The sequence below is a fragment of the Ahaetulla prasina genome, chromosome 5 (genome assembly GCF_028640845.1).
Source record: "Ahaetulla prasina isolate Xishuangbanna chromosome 5, ASM2864084v1, whole genome shotgun sequence".
Classification (NCBI taxonomy): domain Eukaryota; kingdom Metazoa; phylum Chordata; class Lepidosauria; order Squamata; family Colubridae; genus Ahaetulla; species Ahaetulla prasina.
This window is the reverse complement of record NC_080543.1, coordinates 101,602,255-101,629,356: the sequence shown is the minus strand read 5'-3', so window position 1 is coordinate 101,629,356 and position 27,102 is coordinate 101,602,255. Positions and strand designations below refer to the sequence as shown.

At 37.6% G+C, this 27,102-nt stretch overlaps 1 protein-coding gene across 3 annotated transcripts; it reads left to right on the top strand.

Annotated features, from left to right (window-relative positions):
• Nucleotides 1-1,672: 1,672 nt before the first annotated feature.
• Nucleotides 1,673-26,940, top strand: TFDP1 (transcription factor Dp-1). 3 transcript variants are annotated; one of them, XM_058185549.1, is made up of 12 exons: nt 1,673-1,739; nt 3,725-3,807; nt 10,356-10,422; nt 12,527-12,624; nt 14,158-14,279; nt 14,723-14,888; nt 16,287-16,433; nt 20,054-20,122; nt 20,667-20,818; nt 21,223-21,389; nt 22,234-22,315; nt 23,866-26,940. In XM_058185549.1, exons 2-12 carry the CDS (start codon nt 3,796-3,798, stop codon nt 24,014-24,016), a joined length of 1,233 nt encoding a protein of 410 aa, XP_058041532.1. In that variant the 5' UTR covers nt 1,673-1,739; nt 3,725-3,795; the 3' UTR covers nt 24,017-26,940. The 3 variants fall into 3 exon arrangements, with proteins under 3 accessions (XP_058041532.1, XP_058041530.1, XP_058041531.1); XM_058185547.1 differs by lacking the exon at nt 1,673-1,739 and adding an exon at nt 1,750-1,880; XM_058185548.1 differs by lacking the exon at nt 1,673-1,739 and adding an exon at nt 2,725-2,831.
• The last annotated feature ends 162 nt before the right edge of the window (nt 26,941-27,102 follow it).

Here is a 27,102-nt window from a genome sequence, read left to right as displayed (position 1 = left end):
ATGCAAAGGTTAGTTATAGGTATTTTTTCATCACTCTCAAAACAGCAAACAACCACTAAACTACCTGTATGACAATTGAGTCCTAAATTTTTGTTAAGTGAGACATTTGTTAAGTGAATTTTGCCCCATTTTATGACATGTCTTGCCATAGTGAATCACTATGTTCATTAAGTGACTCACCACAGTTGATAAATTAGTAATCTGGTTAAGTGAATCTGGCTTTCCCATTGAGTTTTCTTCTGCGAAGGTCGCAAAAGGTGATCATATGACCTTGGGACACAATGGTCATAAATATGAACCAGTTGCTAAGCATCTGAACTTTGATCACATGACCATGGGGATGTTGCAAAGGTAATAAATGAAAAATAGTCATAAATCACATTCTTCAGTACTGTTGTAACTTTGGTCACTAAATGAACTGTTTTAAGTCGAGGACCTGTATTACCTTTTCTCTAACTTAAAACTTGGACAGAACATTTGTGTTGTAATATTCCTATTAAAGAATTCAGTGGCTGACATGCATAGAGTATTATCCGGATTGGAGTCAAATGCTCCTTCTATTTTAAATATTAATAGTTTTGTATGCTTTTCGGATCTGAGGCAAAGAAGAAAGATTGTTTTAAAAGTATGTAGCTTTCTCAAAATCCTCAGATTCAAATAGTGCAAGGAAACTGCCTTTACAATATGAATCTGTTTGGCAGGAACAAATTAAGCTGTGACCTTGTTTATCAGCCTTCCTTTGGATGAAATACCTTTTGCTAAATCACGTCCTTCTTAAGAAATGTGCTCAAGCCAATTGTGCAAATATAGATAAGAGGCAGTATGTTAATTCAAAAGGCCATTCCTCATCTCCATTTAAAGATGAGCGAGTACACCTATGGAATGAACAAATAATTACCGTAAATGATATATATGAGCAGGCAATATTTTAAATGTGCACGGAAAGCCCTACATATAGGCAAGTTGAATCCTTGGGCTTCCACCGCCGGTATCCATAGGATCTCCCGCCTGACTTAGTACCATCTCTCTCCTCCCTAAATGGTTTTGACTCTTCTTACTTTGGAACCGGCTCGTCCACAAAGATCATGCATGGTTGCTTCTGGAAAACGACCGCTAGTGCATCTCTAATAGGCCCACCTCTTCCATCTCGCTATGAACTCGATACCAGCATCACAACTATGCAATACAATTAGCACGTTCGACTGCACTTCGACAGCAGCTTCTTGCCTCTGGGAACATTTGCGAATTTCAGGAGGCCGCCGATAACCTACTTCTGCCAATGAGCTCAAACCGCTCCGCTCCCCTCCCCTCCCGTCTGCAGAGTAAAAGAGGACAGGCAGGGGGTGGGGGGGTGGAAACGTCACTGCAGCGGCCCCGATCAATCACGCCCCCTCCAGTGGGCGGGGCAACCCTCCCCCCAGACAGCCTTCCATTTCGCGAGGGCGGGGCTTTCCGCGGGGTGGGGGCCAGCTGGCGGATTCCGAAGCCAACAGCAACCGCTCTAGCGCATTTGGTCTCCAGGAGCAAAAAGGCGTGTTGGAATCCCGAAGGCGCGAAAACCTGACGCATGCGCGCGGTTTTTTCTGCACCGCCCCGGTGGGCTTGGCTAAACAAACGTCTGGCGTGAAGAGACGGGGGAGGGCGTAACGAGCTCCTCGCGTTTGTCTATGTGGGGCACGTTTTCCCTCCGTGACGTCAGCTCCAGCGCGCAGCGTCACGCAGGAGGGACGCACGAAAGTGTAAGTTTCAATTTTTTCTTTCCCTTCTTCCTGCCAACCGCCAAGAAACTCATCCTTGAGGGATCGCGGCGGGAGAGGAAGCGGGGGCAGCGGCGCCCCTCGTCCGCTGTCGGCCGCCTCCTATGCAGGAAGCGCGAACAGGTGTGAGGGGCAGCTACGGGGCGTCAAGGACGACAGCCCGCCGAGCTTGGCGGAGCCTCGGGGCCAGGAAGGAGAGCCGCGGCTTGGCAGGGCAGGGGGTGATAGCGTTTCTTCGGAGAGAGGCGACGGCCGCCTCTGCCGCCGCATTCTGTTCACGCGTCCCGGAAAGCAGCTCCCCCGCCGCCTGGCAGAGCTCACTTCCTTGGAAGTCCGCATCGAATGGGGAACTCTGGATTCTAATTGGAGCCAAGCGGGATGGAAATAAGACCGACTGGTTTTCAGGGGCATTGACTCCGCAGGCGGCGCATTCAGGTTTAGGCAGCCGGTCTCTTCCCTCGATCGATCCTTTGCACGCGGAGTTGGCGTGCAACAGTCACCGACGATCCTTGCTCCCTAGCCAGCGTGCAGAGGCTGCACCCCCCCCCCCCGGGCTGCAAGACAGTTAAGAGGGACTTGCGACTGCGTGCTGAAGCCGTCCACCCTTCACCCCCCCCATTCCACCATCCACCCGGGCCCTTGTCTAAGGAAGGTCTCTCGCCACCGCGCCCCCAAAGGAACCGAACCCGGGGAGTTGGATGGCAGCGCTGCGAGAAACGGCGATTTAAAAACAAAATTGCTCTTCTCCCGCTTTGTCATTACTGCGGGATAGTTTGCGTTTTCACTTGGCGACTGGTGCAGCGGGGGTGGGAAGGCGAGGGAGGGGGGGGGGTTTGAAGCGTCCCTCCAAACACGGCTCCTGCCGGCGAGGGAGCCCGCTGGGTGTCCCGCCCCCCCTCCGGGTTTTTTTTTTTTTTTTTTTTTAGGAGGGCCGCGCATTGCACATGTGCAGTTGGCATCTCTGGCTCCTGTGAGAGCGCGGCGGCGGCGGCGGCGCTGTGGGTGGGGGAATTGCTCGGGAGTGCGTGGTGGGGGATGGAGTTGGCTCTCGGCTGCTCCTCGCCCGCGCTTCAGGTACTGGCGGGAGGGGGGGCGTCGGTGGTGGGCAAGGAGGAAGCGGCAGCGGGGTATCGCCTCTGCTGCTGCTGCTGCTGCTTCTGTGGCGGAGCATTTAGGCGGGATGGTTTAACATGAGGAAGAGACCCTCTTCTCTCCCCTTCGCCCTCTTCAGTCCGCCGACCTCCCCCACCTTCTCTCCTCAGGCCGGTGACCCAGGAACGAGGAGGAGAGTGGTGCCTGGGTGGCCGGCCGTCCCTCTCCCACCGGGAGGCAGTTGGTGTGGCGAGGCTAGACTTCCAGGGCTCTGGCCGGGCTTCTGAGGCCCTGGAGAGGGGCGGGTAGGTGCAGGAGGCGGGGGCTGGCGAGACTTGTTCTCTGAAGCACAGATGCTGCTGCTGCTGCTGCTTGCTTGATTTCCACCGGGGCTGAGGGCCCGCTCCCCCTCCTCCTCGTGGAAACATTACATAAATTGCCTCGGCCTGCTTGGCTATTTGCACAGAGGAAGCGGCGTGCGTTTTGTTTGGGATTGGGAAAGAGTGCATTGGGGGTTGGGCCCCGAGGCCTAGCAATTGTAATGCAGGGAATGGGGCTGGCATTACTCGCTTAGGTTGTGCATATCTTTGTTTATGAGGTATAATTATTCCCAGAAACTCGGTGCATGGTTGGATAAGACCTTATCTTGCTCACCCCACCCACCGTGTTTCTCGGTTTAGATTGTTTTAAATTTTTCTCATAAGAAAGAAACTTAAATTCCTTGAGGACTAAACTGCCCCATATGGGAGGGAGAGCTTTTGCAAATTTTATTTTAAATCCAAGCTGGATGACTAACAATATCTGAGCACTATTGGTATTCAATATGAAATGTGTGAGAGTTTACACTTAACTGTATTCTTCCCTCTCTTTTTCAGAATATAGTACAACTGTTTCTACTCTTCCTGTGGTGATCAGAAATAAACATTTTGTTTTTGGACTTGGTAACATGGCAAAAGATGTAAGTATATTTGTAAATAATTCTAGAGATTTATTGCTAGGATTAATGAATAATAGAATTTACTACCTAAAATGGCCTCTTATAGGAGTTGAGGGAAGCAGATATATTTTATTGAATAATAACCATATCATTGGAACTAGTACCATACATTACAAGTATAGTTGCACCCTCGCTCAGTATAGCTAAACTACCTTAGTATATCACAAACTCATCATTTACAAACAAGCCAAATCATATCATACAGTAGTTTATTAGGCAGCTGCTGGTTTTAACAATGTCAAAGTATGCCATATTTATCAAAATAAAATACCAGTGCAAAGCTATTTATTTATCTTAGTACTACCCACTATAAGTACATTTTTATTCTTTTTTACTTTAGAAAAAACCAATTATCTTGATTGATTGATCTGAAGCAGTTTTATTTGGATCACCAGTAGTACTGCCTATTTTTAGGAAAAGCATCATTATATTTTGCCTACCTTTGTATTTTTCATATGATAGGTTTCCTAATGATATGTTTTCATCTCTTGATAATTTTTAATATTGCAAGAAGCTTTAAATTTGAAAACTTACAGATCTGGTGCTGACTTCGTTTATTATTTGTATCATAGATATAATATTTTGTAATCATTATCTAATGATCTATGGGTATATTTTTAAACTTCTGCTAATATAACCTTATTGTACCTGAATGTGTTTAAACAGTATTGGCTTTAATTACATTTTTGATTACTCAAATCATCAGAGAAATTTTGCTTTAAGTTTTAAATCACTATTTCTTAATTATAACTTTCTTCAGAGTTAGGAACAATTAGTTCACTTCAATCCACACATATCTTCCTATATGAGCAAAAATTTAATTGGTTGGATAACCGTTTGAAACATTATGTTTCTAAATCTTGTGATCCATCAAGCCTCCATTCCCTGCAAAAATCAGTTTTGGATCTACCAAGGCATTGATTAGTCAGTTGTTTGTTTGAATGGTTTACTTATGAAGCTCAAGAAGTAGACTATCATTTTCAACAATCCACGACTTTATATTTAACTTATTAAAACTTATATTTAAATCAAACCATTTTAAACTGTTCATTATTTTAAGTCACCTTTTATTTCAAACTGTATTTCTGAACAAACTTTCATAGGCATCAGTTACCATAACAGTTTGATTTGCAACCTGTTGCATATACTAAATATTAACCGAATCACTTGCATCCAACAGCCTATAGTTACTACTACATTATTACAGATTAGATACAAGTGAAAAATTAACCTTCAATATACATGGAAGGTTAGAAACTTAAACAATAATTGTATATATATTCCATTAAAACTTAGAACAAGGCACTGATATATACCATTTTCCTATTGTTGCCAGATGATGTCCATTAAGTTCATAAATGAAGTCTGACTTATAGAAGACTTTAATAATTATCTTTAAACAAAGCATGCAACTATGTTTGAACATGCTAAGAGTTTGATGAAAGCATACATAATTTGACTGCTACATAAAGATGATTTATTTCTCCATAGGATGAGAAATAAATGTTCATATTGTTTGCTTGCTAAAATCATAAATAGAATGTTGCAGACTTCATGTAGTGGAGGATCCAAGTAGGAATACAAGCTTTGAATATGCCTGAGTTGATTTGTGTCCTAGGACCCTGAAACCTTTCTAAAATATCTTGAATATATAACTTAAACCATTCAATATCAAAAATCATATTGCCTTTTTTTTAATTAAATGTGTTTAACCTGTATTGTCCAATGACCTTGTGATTCATTTTCAAGTTCAAACTATTCAGATCAGTGTTTGAAACAATTGTTCTGACATTACCAAACAGATTCCAGTACTGTTTCAAACTTGGAACTCTTCTGCAATAGTTGGAATATTTCAGTAAACACTTTCAAACTCAAAACATGTTAACTTCATAATATCAGCAAAGCTTAGTACCAGAAAGTAACACCTTTCTCTGGCTATTACTTTATGCACATTCTTGCAGAGTGGGATTGTTTTGCAAATGGCAACCTAAAAGCTTAATAATATAACAGTGCTATTCTATATAGGTAAACCTTAATTACAACAATTCATTTAATGTCACACTGAAGTTACAACAGCACTGAAAAAAGTGACATGACCATTTTTCACACTTCTGACCATTGTATATGTAGAATACACATTTTGCATTTGGCAAATTATCTGAAAAATAACTGACAACTCATGAGCTCTAACTTTCCAGTAATAAACATTTTTTTAAAAAACAGACACATAACAATATTAAGAATGAAACATGTCCTTAACTAAGAATCTAAATTTCCCTACTCCTTCAAGTTAGTGGTTATTAGGATTATTCTCCAAAGTCAGCATGGTTTGGAGAATTTGTTTTTTAAGTCAATACTGTGATATTGGTCACACGAAACCATGTGGAATGACCTGCCTGGTTTTGTCTTGAATTTGAAGTAGAATTTAGGAGCACTGTGTTCTGAGTTGGGAACACTTGAAACTTTTGAGTGTTTTACACATCATAATAAAATATCTCTTGTTTATTTTTTCCCAATAATGTTTACCTTATTAAGAGCCTTTGGACATTACATACTCTTTAGAAAGCAGATAATTTCTTCATATTTTACAGACCTGATAATCAGTTTCAAAATACGTCATTCTCTGCTAAATAAAATGCATCCCTCACATAAACTTTGGTTTTAAAATTGACAGACCTAATTTAATAACATTAAATGATCATGATGATGTTTTTTCCAGGAAAGGACTCAAAGATGTCTTTAGAAAGAGCTATAAAATTGAAAAGGAATATCTGTTACATATTAAGTGCTTGATGCTAACATTTCCCTTTGCATTTAAGTGACTGTCTAGCATATGACTTTCTAAGAAAGGATTCTGTGTCTTCTTGATTTCCATAGCATGTTGTCTGTTTCTTTCATACATCTACATTGTATGCAGCTAAAAGTAATCTAGGAAGTTCAAACTCTCTTTAAATCATTTTTTACTTTGTGTGTTTTGTAAAGAAAAATTAGATGAGTTAGTTGGAAACAATTTGGAACTTCATTTTTACTTGATTAGTTAATCAAATTTATTTTGATTAAATCGGCAATGGAGATTGCACTTGGTATTTTTCAAGTATAACTGTTCTGAACTATTCATTTTGATGAAAAAGCTATGAACCTAAAAATTAACTCCTTAAAATATATGTGGACTATGGATTGATTGCATACTCTACTCAGAAAGTAATCATGAAAACAAAAGAAAGATTTAGAGGCTAATTCAAAGTAAAATAATTATTTTGTACACAAGTAGTTAATTGGAGAATAATTTAAAGATTCCAAATCAAAATCACATCTTCAGGTTTGATGTTCCAAAGGCATATGAATTACTTGATTAAACCATCTCTGATAAGTTCTGATATGAACATAAACTGCAATTTGTTTCTAGTTAAGGTGACAGATAAGTCTCAGTATTATATTGGACTTTGGTGTAGTGCTCAACAATAATTTGTGTTCTGAGTTGAAATGTGATAGCAAATCCAATCAAATAACCCAAAATAAGTAACTTCGTTATCACATGTGCATAATAGAGGATATTTTAAAATTTGTTGGATTATTCAGCAAAGCTATTTGATCCCAAGTAAAACACACTATTAAAGAATTTATGAATGTGGTGTTGCATTAAATTATATTTCACAATCATTTGATACAATTTAAAAATGTAATACATACTGATGTGAGACATCTATTTTTAATAATCCAAATTGTGCATAGAAGATACAACAGTAGCTTGTCATCTTCTTAAATGTTTTTCCAACTTCACACTTCAATCTACAATCCTGATACTTCCTGATGGATTCCCATCCTAGTACTTAACGGTAATTTGTCTGAAGTTATTTAATTTTCTCTAGAAAGGCAATGGTTGGCTATGGATAAAACATGAGTTGATGGAAACTACTTCTACAAATTCATGTTTATATTTATCAACCTTCAATTTCTTTGTTTTTAATTTTGACTGTAAAGAAATACTTTAATGCAATTATTTAAATAGTCCCTGTGATTCTACCTCTATATGTGGAGTTTTAATTGTGAAATGGTCCAGTTGAATAGAGCATGTATATGAGCTGACATATGATGGCATATTTCAACAGTATCTGCAGTGAGATTTGTTGGTTGGCATAATATTAGCTTATTTCAATATTTGATGTTTTTTGTAGTGAGTGCTGCATATCTATTTCACATATATTTTGAGGAAAAGTAGGATCTTTTAATGCTTTGTTTTTAAAAAGTATTCTCTGATATTTCATTGCAAACTTTTTAAGGTTTTTTTTTCATTATATTTGAGGAGAAATGTGCCAACAACTGTTCATTACATGGACAGAGCAGTTGTTAGGCAGGTAAATCATAGTTGGAAGGCACTTTAGGGTTCATCTAGTCCATTCCCCTGCTTAGGGCAGGAATCTTTGATATAACAATCCTGATATTTTAAGACTGTTACTGAATTTAAACATACTCTAGACTGTTTATTTTTTGACATAGGACTTAGTTTCCAACTCTAATTATCTTAAACTCTAAAGCTGTTCCAATATGTCATTATGCTTTTTGAATTGGTATTATTTGGATGAAGTCTACCAAATGCACTCAGGTCAAGGCAGAGTGCAATGATTTTCTTATTAACAACTTTTGGAAATGTCATGAGATAGAAGGAATATTTTATCGTGGTAGAAAAAATACTCAAAAAAATATTGGATAGAAATTCATAGAACTATTCAAGAAATTTTAGAAATCAAATTTGAGATGAAACTGTTTTACTGGGCATACTCCCAAAACATATTAATAAAAAGTATCACAATTTACATGTCTATGGCAGAAGAGATAAATTTAGGACAACATTATAAAAGAGATATGTTATCAAAAAAAATCAGACTGGAAATTTAAACATAAGAAACATGGCAAAATTAACAAAATATATTAAGACTAGAAGTACAAGCAAATTTAAGCAAGATTCACATCCTTGCATATTATATATAATGCAGCAAGACAAATAAAATTATTCATAGCGTGGTTTTTAAGGGGAAAAAAGTAAATAAAATTGAAATTTAAGATAAGCACAAAAATTAAAAATGAAATATCTGTAAATATTGCACATTAGTTGGAGTACAGAGGAAGTTAGAAAACCAATGTTATTGTGTTTTTAGTCTTTCTTTTCTCATTTTTGTATTCATACACAACATAAGATTTTAGCATTTAGTTCAAAGATTTAAACTTTCTTAAAATAATCTAAAATGTAATTTAATTTTATTATGGTTAATTTCTAATTAAAGATATACTGAGTACTAACAGTATAATCTTGTTTATTTCTTTGTCCAGTTATAGATATATTTCTGCACCAATTAATTTTTTCTCTTTATTTCTTATTTTTTATAATTAAAACTTAAATTTCCTATGGCCTGCATTCTATGTTCCTATCAATGCATCCCAAAATAGCATTTTAGTCTTCTTAGCAGCTGTGTCATACTGTTGGTTCAAAACCTTTTCCATGTACTACTGCCAAGCCAGATCTCCCTCGTGCTAAACTTGTGCCTTTTACTTTTCTCTCCCGGTATAAGAAATGTACATTTCTTTCTCTAAATCAAAACATGGCTCAAACCTGTCTAAATATTTTAAATCTTAAAGTATTGGCTGTCACCTACCCTACCTTTATGACACTTGCAGACTTCAGACTCAGGACAGGACTTTGATGCACTATACAGTCCATCTCTACAAGCTGAAGTGGAGCCATTAACAAATATCATTAAAGTTAACAGTGAGTCCATCAAAAGAAGTACCAGCTGGCCCAGAATTTTTTTAACTGTTCTGCAGGATTCTTGATGGAGTGACGAAAGAATAAGCTCTCCATCCCTTCCCTCCAAGAATGCATTCAAACACAACTATTTTGTATCATCAGCACTTTGTTCATTAGGGGTTGCAGGATTTTTTTTAACCAACTAATTCCATGATTTGAAAAAACTTTACTAATTGCCCGGTATTTTGCATATTTGTAGCAAGCTTAGCCAAGTTTTCATAAGCATGCTGTTAGATATTTGCCCTGGTACAGATATCAGACAAGTTTGCATTTTCCAGAGTCCTTCCTCTTTTTGAATATGGAAATAAATAACATTTACTCTCCCCTCTATCTTCTGGGAATGCTTACTTGTTTTCCACTTTATCAAAGATTACAAGAATGGTTCTGCAATCACTTCCTAATTTCTTCAGTGTAGTTTAATTTAGGATATTGATATTGTTGAACTAATTAACACCATATTATTCTTTCCAAAATGGTTCAGATAATATATGTAAGACAGTTTTTCGTATTTATTTTTTATGGCTGTGTGTAAATGAACAATATATTTCTGTCCTTAAAAATATGTGTTAAAGCCAAAAGAGTAAAGAATTATTCAAGGCAATAAAATCAAGTGTCATAACACAAATGTTTTTTCTACTATAAAAATTGATAGCAGAAAATAATTTGTTTATAGATTATTTTTCATGGATTATTTTTTCTTTCATAGGCTGGTCTCATTGAAGCTAATGGAGAGTTAAAGGTTTTTATAGATCAAAATCTTAGTCCAGGAAAAGGTAACTTTTTGTCATTTATGTTTAAGAAATGACACTGTATAGGATTTCTGTTAAATTCAAAGGCTACTGCAGGAGAGAAGCAGTCTTTTTTTTTTTTTTTTACATTCAGCAGAAAAATTCACAAAGCTGTTGGTTTGTTTTTTTTACTTTACTACTACTTTACTACTTTTACTTTACTACTACTTTACTACTCACCAACACAGGTAGTCCTCGACTTAACAACAGTTCGCTTAGTGACCATTTGAAGATACAACGGCACTGAAAAAAGTGACTTATGACCATTTTTCACACTTATGACCATTGCATTATCCCATGGTCATGTGATTTACATTCGGGTGCTTGTGACAGTGTCTTGGGTTCATGTGATCAACTTTTCGGACTTTCTGACAAGCAAAGTCAATGTGGAAACTAGATTCATTTAACATTTAATGTTACTAATTTAACAACTGCAGTGATTCACTTACAAATGTGGCAAGAAAAGTCCTAAAATGGGGCAAATTTCTTAACAAATAACCCTTAACAAATTTCTCACTTAGCAACATAAATTTTGGACTCAATTGTGATTGTAAATTGAGGACTACCTGTAATCTAATGAATAATTCTTTTGAGAGAGTGGAGTTTGGAAGGGGGAGAGAAATGCATTAAGTTCATCTAGAATTGGAAAGTTAAAAGTGAAGGCCAAAAAAAATGTATACGATTTTAATATTCAAATAGGCAGGGCTTTTTATGAATAAGGGAAACATGCACTGTTTCATATAATAAAAATATTTTTTTCATTGTTTTCCACTGAGATTCAGCATTTCCTTGAAAAGTTACATTTATTCCCTAAATTGAATATGTGCATACCAGTTTACTTTTGAGCTGTTGTTTGTTAAAATTTATGTTGACATATCTACTTTTATAACTGAATTTTGAGTAAGTGCTAATAGAAAAAATACATGTTATAAGAATTTATTCTGCTTAAAGGTGTGAATATTAAGTAAATATTTTTTACCTCACACGGTTTTTAATCGCTGTTTACAAATCTTTTAAATGTTATTAAACAATGGGCTTACAAATGCTAAATTAATTAAATGAGAGTTACTGCTAATGATGCAAAGTTAATGTCAGCATGTCACTTCCTAGTGATTAATGATTGGTAGATTACATAGAGGAGATAATGTTTTTTCATATTATTGATGTGGATTTTCATATTCTTTATCTTTGAGTGTAACATTATAATTCAGGTTATGCCTAAAATTACAATCTTTTTCATTCTCTATCGCTCAGTGCCCAAATTAGAGGTGTTTTATATTTGTTAAGTGAATTGGTTAATTTTTTTTAGGGATTTGATCAGCTACATTATTTTTAAAAAGTTTTTGACCACAGGGTGGCAGTATTTGTGCATATACATTGGATGCTCAAAATTCAAACTTCCAAGTTAAATTGGAAAATACAGTAAAAGTGCAACTTTCTTTAGTAGGATTGGAAAGTTTTAACACTGAAGTCTTAGCAAAACAGAAAATTTGTTAAATTGTAAATATAGAGATTGTCATCTATTCTCATTTAATTTTAGTATTAAGTTGAATATTTGTGTTGGTCATTTAGAGAAATTAAGTGTTAACTTTTCTGATTTCAAAGATCATAGTTTTATCAGCTTGATCTTAAGTATCTGAGGTGAACTCGTAATTTCATATTTCCTGGGCAGAAGCTTTCAAAATTTTAGTGGCTGATGATCCCTTTTCCTAGGTGTTCAAAATCTACTATGGTTAGTTCTCTAACTCTCTGGAATAGTTGAAAAACTTAAAAAGGTTGCAAGGACAAGACAAATAAGAGGGAATCCTTGTTATGTATATAATTATCCATTCATATAACATTGGATTCCATATTTTAGGTTAGGCTTTTATATAATAAATAAATCCCTGCAAGCATCAAAAATATTAAACTGTTGAACTTGGAAGGATATATGGAAGTATATATTGGAACAAGATCTGAAACTGGATCAATATTAAAAACAGATATCTTGTATCTGTTTGTATCGTACATGTATTTTATTCAGTGTTAAGGTAGGAAGTTACATGCATTGTCAATTAATTCTTTTTTAACTTTTTATATGGACATTTAGGTGTTGTTTCATTGGTAGCTGTCCATCCCTCAACACTTGGCAAACAGCTTTTGCCGAAAACATTTGGCCCGTCGAATGTCAACATTGCACAACAAGTGGTAAGAGGCCTGTCAGAGAAATCTACTAATCAAACTGTAATGATAATTTTTAACACATGCACATACCTGCTTATAGAAAAAGTGTTAGGCATCTGAGACATAAGGATATTTATTCCAAAGTCATAGAAAAAGCATTTGCATTGTCAAGGTAAAATGAACGCCCTTCCAGTTAGTTCTGGTTTATTTTATTTATGCCTGAACATACAATTAAATTAGTATTGAAAAATCCAATTTCCTGTTTATACTAGGATTATAGTATAGAACAGGGATGAAATCCAGCAGGTTCTGGAGAACCAGTAGCGGAAATTTTAATCAGTTCGGAGAACCGGCAAATACCACCTGGCTAGCTCCAAAGTGGGGATGGAATGGGGATTTTGCAGTATCCTTCCCCTGCCATGCCCGCAGAATTGGTAGTAAAAAAATTTGGATTTCATCACTGGTATAGATAATATATACTATAAATCAGTGATGGCAAACCTTTTTTTCCTCGCGTGCTAAAAGCCCATTCCCCCATAATCCCATTCCCCCCCAGCCCTGTAGATACATGACTGATTACTTAAAGTAATATCTGAAATTGTATTTATTAACCACCAGTGACCAGCAAAGTAGCTATAGTGTTAAAAAGACAGCACATAAAAACAGGCTCAAATATAATAAAAGGAATAAAATCACCCTATACATTTGCTGAAACAAAAGACAGTCAAACAAGAGAAAATAAAAGAGATAAAATAAAATTAAGATAAAAGAACTTCCTGTCTTCTTCATTCCAGGATTCAGACATTGTCCTTATTGCATCTCCGACAAAATGCCTTTTTTGACAGTCCTTCCCTACATAAAACGTAATGGAGCCCAATAAATTTAAAATATTTAAAATATTTTGTTGTATGTAATAATTTGAGATCTATTGACAATCTAAGTTTGGAAGTTAAGACATTCCCATTGTCTAGTCCAGGAGTGTCAAACTCATGTCATCACGGTGGCATCGCTTGACATATTGGGACTTTCTCCCCTTTCATTAAACGGGGCGGGGCTAGCACGTTGACACCCCTGATCTTGGCAATATAGAAATCTCTTAATTATTCCACTTAGTTCGCAGCATCTGCATATCAAACTGATTTACTGATTACAAAATTATAGGGTTTTTAGTTTTTTGTTTTTTTTTTAATTTGAATTTATATCCCGCCCTTCTCCGAAGACTCCTTTTAAAGGATTTAACTATTTTTTCTAGTGCCTCAGGTATTTCAGAATCTCTAATTGAAAACTTGATTTGTACCAAAGTAATGCAGGTAAAGTAACATTTTATATTGCAGAGGAGACCCAGTGGAGCTGCTATTATTACTATCATCATTATGCATAAGATACAATATTGATAAATATATTGAAGGAGAGGAACAATAAGCATATTTTAAGATTGTGTTCCTGTAGATAGACCTATTTAATTTGGCCATTTTTTAGTTGCAATTGATTTTTTTAAGGAAACTAATCACAATAATGAATAATTATTTCTTTCTAATAGTTTTCTATTAATTGTAGGTTATTGGTACACCACAGAGACCATCAGCCCCAAATACTATTTTAGTAGGAAGTCCACATACTCCCAATACACACTTTGTATCACAGAATCAGACTGCAGATTCTTCACCTTGGTCTGCTGGGTAAGTAACATTCAGTTAAATTACAACAGAATTACAGTTTTGTAGGAATACAAAAATATATGCTTCAAAAATAGACAGTTTAACTCTGACATCAAACTTTTAATCAATCTGGCATTTGCTAAATAATAAGCTCTCAAGTAGTAGTAATTCTTTTCCCTAGTATATTGTGGTACAGGATGTTGATATATACTTCTTTAGTTCAGACTATAGATATTTTTCTATAAAAGCATATATTTTATGTTTTGAATCATAAAATAAATTTATTTTCTTTGATTCTTTTATCTGTAGATGTGTTTGGTCGTGATTGTGTAAATAAACTACACTGAAACTAAATGAAGCGAGTGGTTCAGGACCTGTTTAAAAAGTAAAATATGTAACTCTTATGTATGGAACTATAAATGAATAAGGGAGCTATGTACTTATAACTAATTGTACTTTTGTAGGAAACGAAATAAAAAGGGAGAGAAGAATGGCAAGGGTTTACGACACTTCTCTATGAAGGTTTGTGAGAAGGTTCAGAGGAAAGGAACTACCTCATATAATGAGGTAGCAGATGAGTTAGTTGCAGAATTCAGTACTGCAGATGCTCACATCTCACCAAATGAATCAGTAAGTATATTTGTATTCTAAATTAACTTTTTAATAAATTATATAGACTTCCCATTAAAAACTCCCTTTTTACTTAGTAAGGATGCTCTCTTGGGTATCATCAGTTGGGCTAACTGATGATAGTAATGTATGTTTGTCTAATCTGCTAGATCAGGAGTCCCCAACCTTTTGGACCTCAGGGACCACCAAGTCCATAATTTTAAATCCCAGGGACCACTAATATGAATCCAGCGCGCCTTGCTGAAGCGCCTGGATTCCTAATGATGGGATGGGGTCCTTCAGGCACTGTCTCTCCTCTCTCTTTCTCCCCCCTCCCCTCTCTCTCCCACTCATTCTGTCTCCCCCCTTCTCTTTCCCACTCATTCTGTCATCTCTCTTTCTCTCTCCCCCCTCTTTCTCTTTTTCTTTCTTTCTCTCTCTCTCTCTCTCTCTCTCTCTCTCTTTCTTGCCCCTCTCTCCCCTTTCTTTCTCTCTCTCTCCCCTCCCTCTCTCTCCCACTCATTCTGTCTCCCCTTCTCTCTCCCCCCTCTCTCTTTCTCTCTCCCCCTCATTCTGTCATCTCTCTCTCCCCTTTCTTTCTTTCTCTCTCTCTCTCCCCCCTCCCTTTCTCTCTCTCCCACTCATTCTGTCATCTCTCTTTCTCTCTCCTCCCTTTCTTTCTCTCTCTCTCTCCCCCTCTCTTTCCCCCCTCTGTCACTCCTCGCCTGGGAAGGGAAGGGGAGGGTGGAATGGAGATTCACTCCATATTCCAGAATGGGAGCGAAGCTTTGTGTCTTGCTGGATCTTTCTCTCTCTCTCCCACTCTTTCTCATGGGCTGAGAGGAAGTCAACCGTCTCCCCGAGAGACTGAGGTGCAGGAGCACCAACAAGGGCCTGAAGAGACAGCTGTGAGATCCAGCTCCCGCTCTGGAATATGGAGCGAATCTCCATCCCCCCTCCCCTTCCCTTGCCAGATGTGGAGTGACTGGGAAGGGAGGGCAAGGGGCGAGGACAGCCACTGGTGGGTTCAGCCGACAGGAAACTAAAGCAGGGGGAAGAAACAGCCTGGGGTTCCCGCCACCCGTTACTTCAACCCACCTGCACTGCTATCCCCCCCCACATTGCACCAATACCTCATTCCAGCAGGCGAGGGCTCTGCTGCAAAGTTAAAAATTGCCCGAACCTCCCTCAACAGCGGAGATTTACAGCCCCACCATGAGCTGCCTGGCCAGTCCCATCTTCCAGAATTCTAGTCAGGGACTGGCCATTGCTTATCCCAGAGCAGCTCCTCCACCCAGGTGCGCCACGAACCATCAACATTTTCTCGCGGACCACCAGTTGGTGACCGCTGTGCTAGATTATATTGCTTAGTAGTATAACTGCAAGTATTTTAATACTTTTAATTTATGATGTTTACAGCAGGCTTATGATCAGAAAAATATAAGGCGACGGGTCTATGATGCCTTAAATGTTCTTATGGCCATGAACATTATTTCTAAGGAAAAGAAAGAAATCAAATGGATTGGCCTACCTACTAATTCAGCTCAGGAATGCCAGAATTTAGAGGTAAAATTTGCTGAAAATATGTCATTTGTAATATTTTCTTAATGGATTTTCTCATTAAATCTAATGAATGCTTAGATTCTTGCGCTTTCATCTAAGTTATGGATTTCCCTTTAATTTTATATGGTTGATTTCTTGTTTGATATTTATGTTTGATGTAATATTTTGTGATTTCATTGGTTTCATAATTGTATCCTTGCAAATAAACTAAAGAAAAACAATTCAGTTTGCTTAAAAACCTAAAAATATGGAGGAAACTGTTAAAAGGACTCTTTTAATGTATTGGAAATTAACACAGGATAAGAACAAGAACTAATGTATAGGTTTGTGGGTTTTTTCCCCTCAGGATGTATTTGAAAAGTAGGGTAAAATACAGTAGAAATAGTTGATATATTCTAGTTAATATTATTTCATTCTGTGAATGGACTGATTATATAATAGGTATTTTGCCTGATTCAGTTATTATATAATGTAATTAATTTTAAATACTGTTTGGATTTCATTGATAGTAATATAGTGTTGTATGTGCAAATGCTTCAGAATTTGGGATACAATTAATCCTTGCTTAACAACCATTCAGTGACATTTCAACAGCATTAAGCAGTAATTATGGCTCGTGCCCAAAGTTACTGCCATTGCAGTATCTCCATCCCCTCCCTTCCCTTGCCAGACGTGGAGTGACTGGGAAGGGAGGGCAAGGGGCGAGGACAGCCACTGGTGGGTTCAGCCGATAGGAAACTAAAGCAGGGGGAAGAAACAGCCTGGGGTTCCCGCCACCCGTTGCTTCAACCCACCTGCACTGCTATCCCCCCCCCATTGCACCATTACCTCATTCCAGCAGGTGAGGGCTCTGCTGCAAAGTTAAAAATTGCCCGAACCTCCCTCAACAGCGGAGATTTATTATTATTATTATTATTATTATTATTATTTATTGGATTTATAAACCGCCCTTCTCCCGAAGGACTCAGGGCGGTATACAGCCAGGATAAAAAAGAACAATATACAGTTAAAATACAATTAAAAAACTTATTATACAGTATGGCCGAAATAATTAAGAATTATGAATCTAAAAACCCCAATTAAAACTAGAGAGAAAATTTAAAATTTAAAATTAAACAATTTAAGAAAGCCCCGCACGAACAAACAAATATGTTTTCAGTTCGCGGCGAAAAGTCCGAAGGTCAGAAATTTGACGTAAACCAGGGGGGAGTTCGTCCCAAAGAGGGGGGCCCCCCACAGAGAAGGATCTCCCCCTGGGGGCCGCCAGCCGACATTGTCTGGCGGACGGCACCCTGAGAAGGCCCTCTCTGTGGGAGCGTACGGGTCGGTGGGAGGCATGAGGTAACAGAAGGCGGTCCCGTAAGTACCCAGGTCCCAAGCCATGGAGCGCTTTAAAGGTGGTTACCAAGACCTTGAAATGCACCCGAAAGGCAACAGGAAGCCAGTGCAGTCTGCGCAGGAGAGGTGTCACATGTGAGCTACGCGTGACTCTCTATCACCCGCGCAGCTGCATTCTGGACCAACTGAAGCCTCCGAGTGCATCTCAAGGGGAGCCCCATGTAGAGAGCATTGCAATAATCCAGGCGGGAGGTAACCAGAGCGTGAGTGACTGTGCATAGGGCATCCCGATCAAGGAAGGGGCGCAACTGGCGCACCAGGCGAACCTGGTGGAAGGCTCTCCTGGAGACGGCCGCCAAATGATCTTCAAACGACAGCCGTGCATCCAGGAGAACACCCAAGCTGCGCACTCCTCCTTTGGGGCCAATAACTCACCCACAACAGTCAGCTGCGGCTGCAGCTGACTGTATCGGGGTGCCGGCATCCACAGCCACTCCGTCTTGGAGGGATTGAGCTTGAGCCTGTTCCTCCCCATCCAGACCCGTACGGCCTCCAAACACCGGGACAGCACTTCGACAGCTTCGTTGGGGTGGCCCGGGGTGGAAAAGTACAGCTGAGTATCATCAGCGACAGTTGATATCTCACCCCAAAGCCACTGATGATCTCACCCAACGGTTCATATAGATGTTGAACAGGAGGGTGAGAGAATCGACCCCGCGGCACCCCACAAGTGAGGTGTCTCGCGGTCGACCTCTGCCCCTGTCAACACCGTCTGCGACGGTCGGAGAGATAGGAGGAGAACCACCGATAAACGGTGCCTCCCACTCCCAATCCCTCCAACCGTGCAGCAGGATACCATGGTCGATGGTATCGAAAGCCGCTGAGAGGTCTAATAGGACCAGAGCAGAGGAATAACCCCTGTCTCTGGCCCTCCAGAGATCATCCACCAACGCGACCAAAGCTGTCTCCGTGCTGTATCCGGGTCGGAAACCGGACTGGAACGGGTCTAGATAGACGGCTTCATCCAGGTACTGGGGTAGCTGCCGTGCCACAGCACTCTCTACAACCTTCGCAGTGAAGCGAAGGTTGGAGACCGGACGGTAATTACCTAAAATAGCTGGGTCCAGGGAAGGCTTCTTGAGGAGGGGTCTCACCACTGCCTCCTTCAAGGCAGCAGGGAAAACTCCCTCCAACAAAGAAGCGTTGGTAATCCCCTGGAGCCAGCCTCGTGTCACTTCCCGGGAGGCCAGCACCAGCCAGGAAGGGCACGGGTCCAGTAAACATGTCGTAGTATGCAGCCTCCCCAGCAACCTGTCCACGTCCTCGAGAGTCACAGGGTCAAATTCATCCCAAATAACCTCCACAAGATGCGACTCCGCCCTCCCACCTGGATCATCCCAATTTCGGTCCAAGCCGTCCCGGAGCTGAACGATTTTGTCATATAGATAACCACTAAACTCCTCGGCACGGCCCTGCAACGGGTCATCCCGCACCTCCTGATGAAGAAGGGAGCGGGTCACCCGAAACAGGGCGGCCGGGCGGTTATCTGCCGATGCAATGAGGGTGGAAGCATAGGAACGCCTCGCCTCCCTCATTGCACTAGGTAGGTCCTAGAATAGGATCTAACTAGTGTTCGGTCAGCTTCTGAGCGGCTGGACACCTCGCAATAGGAAGAGGAAGAAAATGAAGGTCAACTGGGCAGGAATTAGTAGGCCACGGAGTGCAGAAATGGATGGGTAGGCAGTGGTGGCAATTGAAGTAGAGATGAGCACAGCAGGGCAGTGGAAGTGCTATTGCATGTTCCTGGCCTAACAGCTAGAACTTCTGTCTCTAAGAAGTGCAGTTACATGATGTTTCGTCTAATAATTACATTGCTTAGCAACAAAAATTCTGGTCCCAGTTAGGGTCATTAAGTGAAGACTACCTGTCTTTGCTTTATTTTTTGAAATAACTGTTCCATGCCAAGAAAATTGCTGACTCTTAGTCTGTTTGAAATGGTAACATTTTACAAAACTGTTTCATCATAATTAAAATATCGGATATTTTATTTCTGCACAGCTAGTTTGAAACTGCTCTTGGAAAAAAATGTGCTTTTGGAGTTGTTTGATATTCTGATTTTATTATTTTAAAACAATTATAAATTTTATTACACATGCGAAACTAGTTTCATGTTGCTTTAGTTGCTCATTGGTGAGCAAAACCTTTAAAGTAGCTCCTAGTATACTATTGAGTATACATCTTTGATTAATTCAATATGTTATTACAGTATTTTTCTTTTTGTTAAGGTGGAGAGGCAGAGAAGACTTGAAAGAATAAAGCAAAAACAGTCACAACTACAAGAATTAATTCTTCAGGTATTATCGTAGAGCAGTAGCATACTTTTTCTTCCTGCTAGGCTGATGTTAGGTAGAACCTTGAAAATTTGAATTCAGGTTTTCTCTTCTTTAAATCTGTTTTAATTTAATGTCAGTCTGTCATGATTTCAACAATTCTCAAGTTTACATGGGTGCCTTATATTTTTTTAAAAAGGAATCTGATGAATGAGTGGTATACAAGTGACTATAATAAAAATGCCCTTGAGTTGATTTCATCTCTCTGGTAACTTAAATTTCAGCTATTTTTTTGGCATTATTGCAGAAATGGTTTGCCATTGTTATCTTTCAGGATTCTTTTTTTTCAACTCCCCTATCTAATCAACAAGCTTGAAATGTTCAGGTGTTCCCCCACCTAATACTGTCCAGGACCAGAGTTCCCTAACTTCTGAGATCACCAAGGTCGATTAGGTCTTGTCACCTGCTAAGTGAAATGAATGCAAATTGACATGAAATGACATGAATAATGCAAATTCTTTCCCAAATCTTAAAAGTGCAAACTTTGTGTGCTTAAATCCTTTAACAGCAAATTGCCTTCAAAAATCTTGTTCAGCGAAATCGTCATGCACAGCAGCAAGCAAATAGATCACCAACTTCTAATTCTGTCATTCATTTGCCATTTATCATAGTGAACACCAGCAAGAAAACTGTAATTGATTGCAGTATTTCTAATGACAAGTAAGTTACTAATACCCAGAAAAATGGGTACTGTATTATAGATACGATTCAAATGAAACCAAACAAAATGTTAAAAAGTTACAATATTTATGTAGTTATTTGCCAAGCACATCTAAATTATATTTACAATCCCCAAGGCATGTCACAACTTTTGAGCACCTCTGAAGTTTGGAAATTGAAAGTTGAAAAATTTGACACATCCTAATTATCAGTATAGGTTTATAATGCACTAAAAGGTACTAAAAGGCCATTAAAAATAAATATTTTCTAAAATAAAAGCATTTAAGCAGCATAACGAAGCATGCTAAATTTTCAAATTTTACATTTTAATGGAAGAAAGCACTTTAAAAAAATATTGAGACATGTATATAACATATTGAGCAACTTCTATTTATTTCTTTTAGGTTTGAATATCTATTTAATTTTGATAATGCATTTGAAATACATGATGATATTGAAGTATTGAAGCGAATGGGAATGGCATTTGGACTAGAATCTGGAAGTTGCTCAGCAGAAGATTTAAAAAATGCAAGGAGCTTGGTTCCTAAAGCTCTTGAACCATATGTGACAGGTAAGTTAAATGAAATTAACATTTTTAACATGTTGAAATATAACTTGAGAACAAAATAAGCTGCTTTGGAATTTAACACAACTGTGATAAACAGTGCAATATAATGTAAACATCCGCTTTGCTGTTAACAAAATACCTTCAGTTGTGGCTGCGCCATGTTAATAATTGAGATGGTGTAACCTTTGACAGCCACAGGACACATCATACAAATTTTATCTTCTGCTTTGTTAGCCATAATAATTCTGTAACATAATGGTAATGTTTAGTTCAGAAAACATTAAAAAATATTGCAATATACTAAATAATCAATACATTTGATTTGCATTAGTATAACATCTTTTCATCTGGTGTACTTAAATAGTGTAAATTATTTTTATTAATTTATTTCTTTTATCAACAAGAATAAAATACAAAACAAACATAAAAATGAACATCCAACACTAACAATGAGGGGGGGGGGGAGTCTTGTGTAGAGAAAAAAACCCCCAAATGTCCAATATATCTAACATTGAACATAAAATCTTCCTGGCTCGATGCTGAAAAGTAAATTAAAAAAACTGTATAGGTTATCATCCCCTTACATAATGGGTCTGCAAATAGTTATAAGCTTTTTCATCCTTATTTAACAAAAATAGTATATTAAATAAAATCTCAAAAAGACTGGCTATTTGGTTCTTTCAAGCTAGAACCCAGATTTAGTAATACAACAGTTGATGGGACATTAAATATGAAAGTTTGAAATGCTATATACGTAAATTATATTCAGTGGAGGTTTTATTGAATTGCAGATACATATGCTATCGAGTGACTGCTATCTAATTCCTAATATTATTTTGTCTTATAGAAATGGCTCAGGGATCAATCAGCAATGTGTATGTCTCATCCTCATCAGGTTCAGCTTCAAATGGGACAAGATTTTCCAACAGGTTAGATAAGATTGTGTGTTTAAAAACTAGTTCATAGACCCAGTATCATCTAAATAGTAAAACTATATTGTTTCATTTTAATGGTTAATCATTAAACTAAATTTTTATTTAATTAAAAAGTGATCTCAGTAGATATCTAGGAAACTTTTTAATATACCTGCTTATCAAAAGGCATCTTAAGAAATTTTCCTTTTCTGTTGCCAAAATTGACCATTTTGCCACTGAATTTCTACAGTACTATTTGGAAGCTCCAAAGGAGCTGGGAACCAGATGAGGGCCAGACTGCCTACTCCTGTCTTAAAGCTTCAGACAGGAATAATATTAAAGAACTTCAAACATGTATATAAAATGAAGCTAGGCTAATCTTACCAGGGTCCATTGAATGGATTGTCCGCCAGTAAGTGAAAATAGTTGTTGAGTGGCTGTGTATGGAGTAAATACAAGTTTTTCCTCTGACTGGGGGGGCTAACATGTTCTTGTTGATTCCCTATGTGCTTCTTTAAAAATGGGACTGAACCTGCTCAGGTGCAGAACCTTCACTTGAGCAAGTTCAGACCCACAGTTCCATGCTAAAGGTCAGCATTGTCACTATTTTTGCACTAAACACTTTCAGTATAGGTGTCAAGGTACCTAGGTAATTGTAATCAGAACTTAGAATAAGAGTTGGAAGAGATCTTGCAGGTCTTCTAATCCAACTCCCTGCATGAGCAGGAGAGTTCATACCATTTCAGAAAACCTGAAACCTGAAAACCTCCTGTGACAAGACACCCACAGCTTCTGAAGGCAAGGCATTCCACTGGTTGATTGTTCTCACTATTAGGAAATTTCTCCTTAGTTGTAGGACGCATATCTCCTTGATTAGTTTCCATTTATTGGTTCTTGTCTTGCCTTCTGCTGCTTTGGTAAATAGTTTGTTCCCCTCATCTTTGTGACAATCCTTCAAGTACTGGAAATCTGCTTTCATATATCCCATAGTCCTTCTTTTCACTAGACTAATCATACCCAATTCCTGCAATTGCTCTTCATGTGTCTTAGTCCCCAGCCCCCTAATCATCTTTGTTGCTCTTTTCTGCACACTTGCCAGAATCTCAACCTCTTTTTTATATTATGGCAACCAAAACTGGATGCAGTATTCCAAGTGTGGCTGTACAAAGTCTTTGTAAAGTGATAATAATACTTCATGTGATCTTGATTCCTCTGTTAATGCAGCCCAGGATTGCATTGGCTTTTTTGGCTGCTGCCACACACTGTTGGCTCATATTTAAGTTATTGTCCACTAGGACTCCAAGATCCCTGTCACAGTTGCTGGCATTGAGCCAGGTTTGACCTAGTCTACCTGTACAGTTGCCTAAGTGTAAAACCTTACTTTTACCTACATTGAATTCCATTAATTTATAATTCATTTAATAATACATTAATTTATAATTGGTTTATATACAAAAATTTTTGTATTTCACCTTAGTAGTCTGCAGTTACGCACTCCTGGCTAAACATATTAATTGGGATGAAGGGTGAAATTGAAGGATTAATGCAGTTTGCTCATTTTGCAGTGACTACTCAAATGGAGGAGATGGAATGTTGGCTACTAGTTCCAATGGATCTCAATACAGCGGCTCCAGAGTAGAGACACCAGTGTCTTATGTTGGGGATGATGACGATGACGACGACGACGAATTTAATGAAAATGATGATGATGACTGATATTTTTTGCCTGTAGACTTTTTTATTTTTAAAATTCAGCAAGCGGCAGGAATAAATTCTAGGAAGAGATTGTCAAAAATTGTCCCATCAAGGAGATACTGGTAAGAGTCTGAATTTAGAAAATTGCACCTCCAATAAAGTAAAGATTGTTTGTTTTTTATGTAGATTTTTTTACATGTGATGAGGATGTGTGTGTTAATACCAGTGTGTTAATGCAGAACTTTTATTTACTTTTGCTTAGGATTTTTAACTTGAAGGAAAATGCATTTTGCCCCTAAATGTTGTCACAAAGTTTGAAATGTAGCCACATTTAATGGAAAAATAAAATCTGTCCACCTGTCAAAATGCATACATGAATGGCATTTTATTTAGATTGCATTTAGGTGACATCGTACTGATGCATAGTAATCAAATGTTATACTATATTTTGCTGATCATGCCATGCCCAAAGAATCAAACAAAAAAGGATCTTTTAAATGTTAGTTTGCAGAAATTGTATGAATTAATTTCCCTTTTTAAAGTTATACTGATCATTGTAAGCCCATCAAATTCTATATATTATGTTTGCTGAAGTTAGAAATATGAGTTATAATTTGGGGGCAAATGTTTACTGCCAGGCTGGTATAGCTGTGTAAATGTCTTGAAAGTTTAGAATGAGTTTTGCTTATGATAAAAATTTGTCTGATTTCTTACAGGCAGATTTTGAAAACAATTTGTTACATAGTTGTTTACATACTTAGAAGTCTATGGTATAAAAGACATGTACTGAAACAAATGGTTTATATTTGTTTCATAAACATCTTCCAGTAATCTATTATAAAGTTGAAATTAAATATAGAGAATGTTTTATGTTTAACTCAAAACTTGTCAATCACTTTTAATACTTCATTTTTTATAAAAAAAATCAGGACAGGTGGTAGTCTTTTTAAATTTATTCACACAGAATTAACTGCACAAATACTGTCAGCTGCCTGTTCTAAGACAGTAGTCTTTTTACTGAAACACAAATAAACTTTCTGTAATATTTTATGGCATATAAGCAGTTTGTTTTACTTGTTTAATTGTGGCACTATTAGTTTTTATTAATAAAACACGCGTGGGCATTTTTAACAAATACTTTGTTTCTCTAATCAAGATTATTTTCACCTTCTGCTTTGTTGTGTTTGACTTATCATCTGGTTCTTCAGTATGGAAGAGTCTCAGAGCTCTTTTAAAGGGTAAGTAGGGAGTTATTTATACCTATATCTAGATGATGAGAGGCAACAGCATGCACTGATGATTGCTAAATTCTTGGGAGACTGCAGTCACCCGACAAATATGTAAGTTTATTAAATCAGGATTCTCCTAGAAATCTCTCTCATGTGACTAGTCATAAAAATGCACTTTTATACAAATAAAATTGATAGGTTGTTCCAAAATGCCTCTTTCAGTTTCCCAGTTCTCCATCTTAATTTACCTCGCCTTTCCCCCCCCCCTCTGTTTACTGTTTCAAGAGTTCCTCTTTGTATCTATTTTATTTCTTGAGAATAAATATTCAGCTTGAGGCTGGTGCTTTGTGGCATGCTAGTTTGCCATTACATTTTTAAATTAAAAAAGCTTCATTCTTTACTTAGAACTAAAAAAATAAAATTGGATAATACTGAAGCCTGCTAGCTACCAAGGAAGGTATCTATGGGCACATTGATACAGTCAATGTTAGGGATTAAGAATTGAATAAGAAAAATAATGTGGGACTTTATATATTCTATCAGTATAAAATACTTCATTTTATGTATGAAATGTTAGCTGCTCTAAGCATTGTATGTCGCATCAGATAAGCCTTCACTTTCTTATTTTGGGATTTGTTCAAGAAGTAAATATTTACCCAATCCAACGATTTGAAATCCTTATGTACAGCAGGAATTGAGTCTCTAATGATACACAGAACTACATCACAAACCTTTCTCCCCATTGTTCCATTTTCTGTGATTCTTACTACTATGAGCCTTAGAAGATTCTCAGGTTCATTATTAAAGTATGCAAAGAACTGATTCCCCTATATGCATGGACATGCTTTCCATTTGCATATGAAATTTTACTGATACTTGAGTGCCTCTCCAGTGTAGGAAACATTTGACTAAACTAGTAATTTAAAAGCATGTTAAATGCAAATATCAATCTCTAAATCCCTTTTTACATTTTGCTGTTATACATTGATATAGTAGATTGGTATTGTCCCCATGGTGTAAAAGCAAGAGGCAGATGCATCAACAAAATTTTGATGGAGATCTTCATTATAGAATGTCACAGGTGGTTGCAACGTTCTGGGCTTTTCCTTATGGCACCAATTCTGGTATTACCCCATTCCTTCTCCTCATCCTTAATTCATTTCAATAATTTCTTTTTTAATACCCCATAAACATTGCTTCCACTTACCTATCTATCACCATCATGCAGGTTGTAAATTTGTTGCAGATTCATTATGAAGATGATCTGTCTCAATACATGTACTTTATATATACAGATGTATGTGTGTGTGTGTTTCAATTATTAAAATGTCTTCATATTGAGATAATCTAGATGCTTTAAAGTAACTTGTCCAACACAATTGCATCAAGTCCATTTTAAAATATGCTAAGACATTCAACTTAAAATTAAGTTTCCACTGAGGCCTCTGTAAAATCAGTATTTTTTAAATAACACTAATAATACAATTAAACAACCGTAAAAAAATACATAGTTTTAGATCGGAGTATGCAACCTTTTCACATTTAAGGTCTGTGTTTTTGTTTATTTTGTTTGGGTTACTAAGTTGTTGCTGGCACTATGGCACTGAACCATTGTAGATTTTCTTCCAAGGTATCCTAATACTGTCAAGTGAATTAGTTAGCTTCGTTTTCCAATCAGCAAGATAATCCTTCCGAGGTTCAGTTTACTGCCCAAATTTACCAACGTTGTTTTGGAGTTTCTAGGGTCACAAAGAAAGAGGCTCAGGAGCTATATTTGATTCACCAGCTTTTGTTTATATGTTTCTTTCATACAATAGTTCTTATTTTCCTCTTGAAATACGTTGAAATGCAAATGAGTGTTTTTCTTCCTGGCCAATT

What these genes read in the sequence shown, in the direction of transcription:
- TFDP1 (XM_058185547.1), top strand. An exon ending in ACATCTCACCAAATGAATCA is followed by an intron (nt 14,889 to 16,286) that starts GTAAGTATATTT and finishes TGATGTTTACAG; the next exon opens with CAGGCTTATGATCAGAAAAA. An exon ending in TACAAGAATTAATTCTTCAG is followed by an intron (nt 20,123 to 20,666) that starts GTATTATCGTAG and finishes ATCCTTTAACAG; the next exon opens with CAAATTGCCTTCAAAAATCT.